The sequence below is a fragment of the Montipora foliosa genome, chromosome 12, assembly GCF_036669935.1.
Source record: "Montipora foliosa isolate CH-2021 chromosome 12, ASM3666993v2, whole genome shotgun sequence".
Lineage (NCBI taxonomy): Eukaryota > Metazoa > Cnidaria > Anthozoa > Scleractinia > Acroporidae > Montipora > Montipora foliosa.
Genome location: NC_090880.1, coordinates 19,881,068 through 19,891,293, shown reverse-complemented (window position 1 = coordinate 19,891,293; position 10,226 = coordinate 19,881,068). Strand labels below are relative to the sequence as shown.

The following is a 10,226-nucleotide window of genomic DNA, read 5'->3' as shown; positions in this document are numbered from 1 at the left end:
ACGCGACCACAAGTCACCGTCCTCCTCCGTCCGAACTGTTGTGTAAGGTCTCTATTTTACCGCGTGCCCCGCTGGAAACTAACGATTCAATTTATATTTATAATACCGTTCTCTTACCGTTTATGTATATAGTACAGTCACTCTACTGTTGTCTCGACTTAGGAACTTGTTTTAAAACTTAATAGCGTCTGCACATACCAGAAGGTCAATGTTTTTCGCTCTATTTACAAATCGTAAACTTGTAAAGTAATGGCGGTAGAGCTTTCTCTTCACAGCCCATTGCATATATGTAAATAAAAAGAAGGAAAAAAAACAGCTGTCCATGGCTGCTAATTGACCAGGTGAAATGGTTGTGTGCATTCCTGATTTGTTGGTCACACCGGGTTGGTGTTAGCGAGTGTCACCGTTGCTTTTTTTTGTTTTTTTTTGTTTTTACATTGATCTAGGTTCAGCTGACATAATGGTGTACCTACGGTAGTTCGACGCGTGGAAAACGTTCATCGCGGGAAATTAAACATTAAGATATTTCAATTCATAAAATTGATCGTGGGTGCCAGCAATAGACCAATTGTCAGCGTTAGACAAAAGACATCATCCCGAGGCTTCGAGGACAAAACTCATACAAATCTTTATTTAATTTTATTCCCCAGGGCCTAAAAATCATGTTTATTGTTTTAAGCTGAATTTTAATATATCGAAAGTGGTCGTTTACACTGTTGTAGTGTCGGTACCAGGTCCCCCTCGCCCATTCAGTTGTCCCGGTGAAACACCACCGTTTGATTTAAGGTAAACGGAGAAACGCGCCTCGGTTTTGCGCCCAAACAACGTACACCGAAGAGCTTTTCTATAAGACGGAAGTCTCCAAGCGTAGATGAATATATCCAAGGCTACTTTGATGAATAACATTAGGTCACTGATTCGAAGTCCAATGAGCACGTTCGTATATTTTACTTCAGTTTTTAGATTGTCAAAAAGATAAATGTACAGAAAAACAGTGTGCATAGAGGACGAAGCTAAAAGAATAGCTGCCAAATAAAAAGTCATGACCGTAAACTGTCGTTCACTGGGTCTCCTCTTGAAGGATGTTTTGGTGCGCGCAGATGAATTACGAAGAGAGTCGCCCCGCTGAAGGTAACGATTGAAAGACGAAAAAAGCATAACTTGCACAACGATCAAGATGGCTGATATAAGCGTAGGATGTAAGATGAGGTGTACTTTTAAGTACGTCATCTGATCAATTCCAGTGAATTGAAGCAAACAGACGAAAGTGATATAGACAGAGCTGGCTGCCAAGAAAGTTAATACGCGATTTCTGGAGACAATTACTTTGAACTGGTGCGGATACCTCACCGCGATATACTGACAAACTGATAGCGCAAGTACTATGAAGAATGACTCTGTTATTGTTACGGTAGAAATTATCCCACCAATTTTATAGACCAGTCGATAATCCAAACTCGGGTGATTCCTGAAGTCTGCAAAATCAGCGAAGTAGTACGAAACAAGCATCGGCTCCACGAAGATTCCCGTTAGAAGGTCAGCCACAGAAAGACCAGCGATGAAATACGTCATCGGTGTTCGGAAACAACGCAAAGGATCTCTGTAAATCGCAGTCAACAAAAGAGCGTTGGAAATTGCTGTAATCGGTGATAAAATGCATAGGACAATCGCGGACGCCAGTTGTACGTAACGATACGTTCGAAATTCGGGAAGAATTTCAGATGACGAGTTTGAAGTGAAATTCATGATTTCCGAGTCGCAGAGGCTGAATCTTTGTTTTCTTTGAAGTCGTACTCAACAGCAAGCTCTAAATTAAATACCACCAAATTGATTCACTGGTAGTGACGATAAAGCCAAACTGCACGTAAGCGATTATCACCAAATGCCACTTTTTTCCCAGATGACATCCTTACTCCACCTGTCGAAAAAACAGCTTTTCAGATGATAAATATTTCTCGTAGGCCAGGCCGCGAGCTTTTCAAGGAACAAACGAGACTGTATAATTGTTTACCCTGCCTATTTCAGTTCACGCTACCAAATGACGAGCTAGCTGCGCTGAATCCTTGATTCGGTGATAAAGAATGGGAAAGCAGAACGTTTTTGTTTAAAGATTCCCATTCGCGCGACTTTGCAACGCAGGTGTCCTAAACGCAAAGAAAACAGAACGAAAAGGCTATCCACTCAGACCTTATGACTTAGTTTATAGATCGGATAAAATTTATCTCGATTGGGAAACTAGGCTCAAAGCTTCAGTGATCAGGAAACCAGATTTTAGGCGACAAATTAAAAAAAATGTGATTGAGTTTAGCGAAAAAAAACCCTACATGCTGAACGTACACCACTAAACCCTTCGAATGCTTAAAATCGGTTGGCTGCATTTACGAATAAATCTTCCAATATAGGACCAAAGTAAACAGAGTATCTCTTGTTTGTGAACGAAAACTGCGGTTATATGAAAACTTCTGAAGTCTAGTATCTCAAAGTTGATCTTAGAAGGCGGGAAAGTTTGTAGTCGTTTCGCAGTCGTAATTGAGTTGTACTTCGCAGACAAGGAAATAAGACGAATAGCAAGCCGAATTTTTGCCACAACTTAAGCCATATCAAGACTTCAAAGCTGTCACGAAGTCTTCCAAATGGCTACTGCTTAAAAATATTGACTCTAAATCCTTGGTGAGGTTTTCAACGTGTATATCGTAATAGTCAACGTGATCTCTTTTTATAATGTGTCTCTCGGAAGAGTTTTCTCGGCAGTGAACAATAAACATCTCATTTCTTGAACACTAAATACTACGCTAAGTTTACATTGTATGAAAAATCACAAAAGGCAATTTGTATACCTTGTATTAACTGAACTGCCCAAGAACAGGACTCTGTGTTACCTGTAAGAACAAAAGAATTGTTATCACTTCGAAATTGGCGTCAAATTCCTGAATCGTAAATATCCTTCTTCTCCACCGCTGAAAGCAAGCTTAACCAACTATTGTCAATTTAAGACCTACGGTTATTAAAAGCTATTAAACATTCCGAGATGCGCATTTCTAGCTCCAGAGTAGGAGTGGCGTTGCGGGTTATTGCCAAACGAGCTGAAATATCTGTTGCGAATTATAACAAACCGCAACAAACAGATTGGACGTGAAAACATGGTTGCAAGACTTAGATGCTGTCAATTTGCTGACAATCTTAGCCTAAAACATGACAGCAGCTGAAACTGAACAGAGATGCAAATTTTTAAATTTGTTTATAACTCATTTCAAAAAAAAAATCTATTTCATAATAAAATTAATCACCTTTTTCTCGGGAAATTTGGAAATGTGAATGTTGAATTGCAATTTCCTTTGAACAATTGTAACAAAAAAAAAATAACAAAGATTGTTTAAAATATTGCTGCGAAGATAACTTTCATCATTTTGTGTTAATGTCTTCGGACGTGAAACAGGCGTTATTTTAAGAGTGGCATCAAGCAAATTACTGGGAGATCGAGGGATTTAGTTTATTTTGTGACTGTAAACAAATGTTAATAAAAAAGATCAAGCTGATTCGGAAAGTCTTGGGAAGCGACCACAAAGTAATTTTCTTCCAAAGCAAAAAAAAAAAAAAAAAGAAAAAAAGAAATAGTGCCCTAAGCTGTTCGATGTTTTACAGCTTTGATCTTTTTACATTGGAACACTATTTAGACGTGTTTTTTGTTTACACGGGTAATGAACCGAGATCTTTTTCTTTTGAAGTAAATAACTGGCTTTGACAAACGAACTGTGACAGCCGAGAGACGTCCAAAACGTAAGATAAGAATTGCAGTCCTTTCTCATTTTGTTCTAACCGGGAAATCCGACGACCTAGTTTGAAAGCAGTAAAAATGTGAAACTGGTCCAGAGTTAGGGTTACAATCGCGTTTAGCGGTAGATTAGTGATGGTAATATAGGATTGAGTGGAGTTCAATTCGGTCTGTGTAATCAATCATACGAGTGATAACAAAATCGGACGATCGCGCAGCGGGAGCCCGAATTTTTTAATCATGAGTATGATTACATACCGAATTGGACGACACGAAGTCCTCTTACCAATTAATCATAAAAATTACAATTTCCGAGAAAAGAAGAAGGGCCAAGTTATGAAAGAAAGGGAAAATTTGCATTAAAAGACTGACAAAGGAGGAGTAAATTGTTTAAGGTCGCTCTGTACATACAGTGTTTCTATGTTGATTGAAACCAAGGTGTGATTGGTTGCATTAACTACAACTTTGAATGTGATTGGTTGATTTAAACTACAGCTTTGAATGTGATTGGCTTATTGACCTGTCCGATAACAACTTGGCAAGTGAATTAGTGGAAAATAGGAGTTTTTTAACCAATCACAATTGATGAACTTTTTATGATTACAAATGAAATACCGTCTTCACAATAGGCCACTTTCGATATATTAAAATTCACCTTGATTGTGGAAATATGATATTGTAATATCTTTCACATTCATTGCAACTTGTTTCTATTGTCTTTGTCCTCTCTGCCTCACTATCAAGCTGAATATTGATATTTCGAAAATGGCCTATTAGTCAGTAAATGTTTTTAAAATTCAGCAACCGTGACGTAGTACATTCACGACGTTAATAACATGGCAGTAAAGGTTCACCCGTGCCCGGCTGCAACCATGTTGATAATCGGACATGACAATTGATTCTAGTCTAGTCTGAAGAACTATGAATGAAGATAAAGGAGAAGGGCGAAGTTGCGATAGCAGTCGCTTCGCACCAATGTGGCCCAGCCGTGATCAATTCCCAGACTTGAGCCGTGTTCACATTAGGCCTCGATTATGATCGAATTAAATATGAAATGGGTTCACATCAACTAATTGCAGTCCCTGATTAGAGCGATTTTCAATTGAGTGTCGTAAAACCAAACCCAAAGTAATTACTTTGGCCAATCAAAAAGGACGGATACAATCCAGTGAACCAATCAAAACTAGAAGTAATTACACGTAGCCGACACAAAGCGCGGGAAAATGTGCACGCGCGAGCTACGATTGGTTTTGGTTTCAATTCTGATTGGTTGAAAAAGTGGCGCGAGAACTTTGAACCAATCACTTAGCGAAGTAATCATAAACCAAAGCAATTCGCTAATTACTTTCGACACTCAATTGAAAACCACTCTATAACTGTATTATAATTACTTCAAACAACCTCAAAGGGGTTGTTTGAAGTAATTACAATGCGGCGTAATTGAACAGAATGGCGAGCACGTGGTGGTATGAGCAGACGAAACTTCTAATCGCTTTATGGAGCGAAGGTTTGGATTTTTCTTCTTCTATTCTCGGAAGTTATCCTTGGTTCTCTTCTCACCTCAAGCACATGATGGTGATGATAATCGTGGCAGCCACACGATACGGCGCCATTTTGTCTCACACTGTGAGGTTACCCTGCGTATTGTATTTGAATTTTCGCAGATGTGAACAAAACCATAATTGAATTCTCGGTTTTCACATGACGTCACGACCGCCATGTTAGTGTCCAAAACAAAGAAAAGGCGGCCATTTAACTCTATTATTATGCAAACGCTTCCTTTTGTTTTCGTTGAAAAACATGGCTGTTGATCACGTGAGTGAAAACCAGCAAGAAAATTGAATGGAGTACGATAGCCTGATATATACTTCAGTTGATCATAATCAACGTTGAGTGTGAACACGGCTTTGATGTCACATGTGGGTTGAGTTTGTTGGTTCTCTACTCTACTCCGGGGGGTTTTTTCCACCGGGTACTCTGGTTTCCCCATCTCCTCAAAAACCACCCAACGATATGATTTGATATGTGTTGATCTGATCTAATTTGATTCCTGTACAGTGTTCTCAATTACTGTCCCAGGGCAAAATAGAGTTGACACTTAAGCCTTGTTCACATTAGGCGTCGATTAGAGCCGCAAGTTTCAATTGAGTGTCGTAAAGTCAAAACCAAAGTAATTACTTTGGCCAATCAAAAAGAACGGGGACAATCCAGTAAGCCAATCAAAACTTGAAGAAATTACACGTAGCCGACACAAAGCTCGGGAAAAATGTACTTTAGTACGCACGCACGAAACTAGATAGTTCGTGTCAGGCACGGGCGGATTATGCGTCTTGTATAGCTCGTTCCGTCTTTACACTACAGGAGGATATCATGGTTCCCTGCTAGCAGAGGCCTGTTTTCTTTTGCGTTCGCTGGGCTGACAAGTACTGGAAAAGAAACTTCTGCCATGGGTCAAGACTCACTTTGATCCAACCGCTAGTCACAACCTCGCACGGCACTTTTCAAACCGCATGACCTGTTCCATGCCCTGTGATATGGTTGCGGTGAATTGAGCCCTTTGTGCAAGTGTCCCGCGCATCCCTTTACAGTAATTCCGCTGTTGTTAAGCGAGCCCACGCAACATAAAGTATCACTTGAGGATTCGGTCGCCAAGTAACCGCTGCGCATGCTCAACACAGTGAGTTTCGACCCACTACAGAGGTATCCTTTCTCGTACTCGTCATCCCAGCGAACGCAAAAGAAAAGAGACCTCTGCTGTCAGGGAAATGACACAAAGACGCATATTTCGTCTGGACAGATTATGTGTCTCTAGAATAAAAAAGGCCATTGTTTAATGATGATCCCAGAATAGTTTTGGGTAGTAATTTGTGTAGATCATTATTTGAATTTGGAAAACAAAAGACAAATTATAAAACCTACTGACCCGCAAAATTTGTCAAAAAATTTCAACTTTTTCCCGTACATTTTTACAGCGGTTACCAGTCACACTTTGGGTAGACGTCAATCAAATGCTTCCATGACGAATTCGACTGCCGTCAAGTAGCTTCAAGTGAACGGGACAATTGTCACGGAATGCCTTGACTGACGTCCATTCAATTTCAGTTTCGAAAAATGAAAAAAAATTGTCGTTGAGGCGCACGTGTGTCTGGTAACTTTTAAGCCATGGAGCTGTCGAGATAAAGAAAAGTGAGGAATTTCGAAGGTGATTGTTCCAACCCACTCAGGGTGGCGCCGTAACTATTATCAATGCGAAACTTATAATAAAATCAAGCTGGTTTCTTTATTTTCAAGGATCACACAACATATAAACTGACAATCTGCCGAAATGTTTTATTAGGAGTGAGACGCGTCACCATTTTTTTTAAATGAAAGGAAGCAGTTTGGAACAATAAATATACTTGTGGTTATTTGGTCGTCCCCTTTGAGAGATTTGTAATTACTTTAATCCAGTTCCGCAATTGTGGAAGCTCACAAAAAAAAGCTCGGATCACAAAGAACGAAAATGTCTTGAAAAAACAAAAGCAAAGCTGAGTAATTGCAATCCATTTACAAACGAAGGATATAAAATTTGAATAAATTAATCGCGGTATTCTTTGTTAAAAATATGTCAAACTCAGTCCAAGCCTACAAAAAAGACACTGACCACAAAAAATATTAAATTTCTCAACATCACGAATTATCAAACCATTGTTAATTAAAGAAGTGAGTTATAAAAAATAGCTAAAAGACTAAATTGTCGCGTAGTTAACAACTTTCTACTCCCCGAGTTCCTCCCCAGAACTTTCAAAAGCCAACCGGCTTTTCGATCTTCAAAAACGCCATTTTGCACCTGTCTTTGAAATGATTCTACAGGGGATTTTTCTGTATAAAAATTGCCCAAGAAAATAAGAAGTAACGATGATATGGTTAATTCTTCCTGCTTACCTTTGAAAATTGGTTACCGAAGACAACCTGATTGAATAATTTAACGGTTGATCGACGTCTCTCTAGAACCACGAAAAGCTGTAAAGTGCGCGAAGAATGCTCTCGATAAACTCCTGAACGTGATGTAAGTGGTTTTTTGTTATTCCTGTGTTTAGCCATTTCGTCATCAAGTCGTCTTTAATTTTAATATTTCAAAGAAGCTTCCTTAGAACAGTTTTGCATACGTCAAGGTGTCAAATCTTGACCAATAAGGACATTATAAACGTCCCAACTTCATACTGAAATTTACTTAGTAGAGTTCTGTTTCCTTGGTGACGATAAACTGATCGTTGACGTTGAGAAATTAAAACTATACGGAAATCAAACACTGCTTGAGTTTTGTCATAAGTCCAAGGATTAATTGTCCAAGTTTCGCTTTGTCTAGGATACGTTTCCGAAAGAACATTTTGGGAAGGCAAAGGTCGCAAAGCAAAGTTCGGGGCGAGATTGAATCGTGACGTCAGTTGGTGACAACAATTGAAAAATTCGGTGAGGATTTGATCTTTTTTGAGATGCCCACGGAAATAAATCAAAGTAATTACAGAGTAGAGCTTTCACAGAACGATTGACAAGACATTGTCAAGCTAAAATAATAGCGAATCAAAAAAGATCAAAGTCGAAAGGAGTAAGAATTTATTCTCACGAATTGTTTCCGTCGTTTTGATGCTTTTGCGAATCTGTTTTTACCAGCAGGGTGGAAATAATTTTCGGGAAATTGAAAACTATACAATGTAGCTTATCTTAGGAATTCGTTAAAGAATAATAATAATGGTAATAAATTTATATAGAGCTTTTTATATCATATTCAAAAGCGCTTAACAATGTAAAACGAAAATGCAGTTAAGATCAATAAAATATAGAAAATTAATAATAATCAATCATAGAGAAAAGTAAGAAATAAAATATATAAAAGTCGGGTGGTAACTAAGTGTCATGCTTTTTTAAATAAAAAAGTCTTTAAGTGTTTCTTAAAAGTATCTAAGTTCGGGGCCATTCTAATTGCCAATGGAAGTTTATTGCACTTGGATGGACCAGAAAAAGCGAATGTTCGATCAGCGAAAGTCTTGTATTTGGTTCGAGGCACCTCTAAGATAGAAAGGTCATAGGATCTCAAAGAGCTTCTGGTTGGTGCCTTTTTCTGATGAGATCACAGGTGTAACGCGGAGCGATGCCATTTAAGGACGGTGCCTAGTATTGTTATTGCGCATACGTTCTGCGCATCTCGAGATACTCGGATTTCCTATCGGTGATGCTTACTAATACAGGGATATTTTTGGGCGGTTTAAAACTGTCCGGAGAAAGTAGATCTTAGTAAGTACTCTTGGTATCCAGAAAGAAAATTAGGGGTAACCATGCATTTTTGAGAGATAATTAAGCTTTAATTTGAGAAAGAACGCCATACAATGCTTTGTATTTTAAAGCTTTTTACAAATATTGTTCATGAATTATCTTTGAAAAATGCGTGGCTACCCCCAATTTTCTTTTTGGATTTCAATAACACTTGTTAAGATCTACATTTCCTGCATAGTCATAAACCGGGGCAAAAATATCTTTAATTAGTAGGCACCGTCCTTAATGCTTTGAAAATAAGTAATAATATTTTTAAGTCGATCCGAAGCCTACGGGTAACCAGTGAAGATGTTTTAAATAAGGTGAGATGTGATTAAATTTGGGCTTTGGTTAAAATCATTTACAATGCACTAAATTGCGTTTATCAAGGACTCGTTTACGTGCCTTTCACGTTGAATTTTTTTTTCCGATAGATTAATTTCCAAATCTAAGCATTAGCTTTCGTTACATTCGTTACCTCCACCTACAAACGATTTTGCAAACAAGGCTACAGACTGCCACCTGTTCGTCAGGTCTCAGTCGATCTTTAGGCTCAACAGGATTTCCCTGAGCTTTCTGGTTTGCTTTGTGTCATACGTCTCAATGCCGTACGAATTAAATAATTGTAATGAACGCTAAGAGAAGCCAAATTCTGTAAGTTACCTCTCCTCAAGAGTGCCCCGACGTATCAGCAAAGACAAGCTCAAAACGACGTCCACATAGACGAGACATGGATGTTAGACAGAGACCAGGAACCTATAACCCGGACCCTCCATATTCCATATTAACCCTCTGAGTCAACTCTTTCCCGTATCTTTCTATTTTTAGAAGCACCTCCCATATTTGGGCTTTAGTGGATGTTTTCACAACAGCCAATCATAAGAAACCTATGGTCAGCCATTTATTACGTCACATACGTATGTGGCGTATGTGAACCACTTCACGTATGCTCTCAGTCACATACGTCAAAATATAGTAGTTCTACTTGATCAAAAACAAAACAAACAACGGTTACAAACATAATGATAAAGCGCATTTTACTTTTGACGTGACGTTTCGTATGGTACAACATACGTTTTAAGAAGTAACGGTTGAACAATTCAAATATCATATATATATATATATACATATATATATACATATATATATATATATATAATTA

At 38.4% G+C, this 10,226-nt stretch overlaps 1 protein-coding gene across 3 annotated transcripts; it reads right to left on the bottom strand.

Annotated features, from left to right (window-relative positions):
• Positions 1–609: 609 nt before the first annotated feature.
• LOC137979176 (adrenocorticotropic hormone receptor-like) lies at positions 610–7,851 on the bottom strand. 3 transcript variants are annotated; one of them, XM_068826374.1, is made up of 3 exons: positions 7,697–7,851; positions 2,838–2,879; positions 610–1,918 (listed from the first exon to the last, which is right to left on the bottom strand). In XM_068826374.1, exon 3 carries the CDS (start codon positions 1,744–1,746, stop codon positions 709–711), a length of 1,038 nt encoding a protein of 345 aa, XP_068682475.1. In that variant the 5' UTR covers positions 1,747–1,918; positions 2,838–2,879; positions 7,697–7,851; the 3' UTR covers positions 610–708. The 3 variants fall into 3 exon arrangements, with proteins under 3 accessions (XP_068682475.1, XP_068682476.1, XP_068682477.1); XM_068826375.1 differs by lacking the exon at positions 7,697–7,851 and adding an exon at positions 3,000–3,818; XM_068826376.1 differs by lacking the exon at positions 7,697–7,851 and having other exon boundaries at positions 2,838–2,991.
• Positions 7,852–10,226: the final 2,375 nt, after the last annotated feature.

Excerpts from the sequence above, each read along its gene's own strand:
- LOC137979176 (XM_068826374.1), bottom strand. The coding sequence starts at position 1,746 with ATGAATTTCACTTCAAACTCGTCATCTGAAATTCTTCCCGAATTTCGA.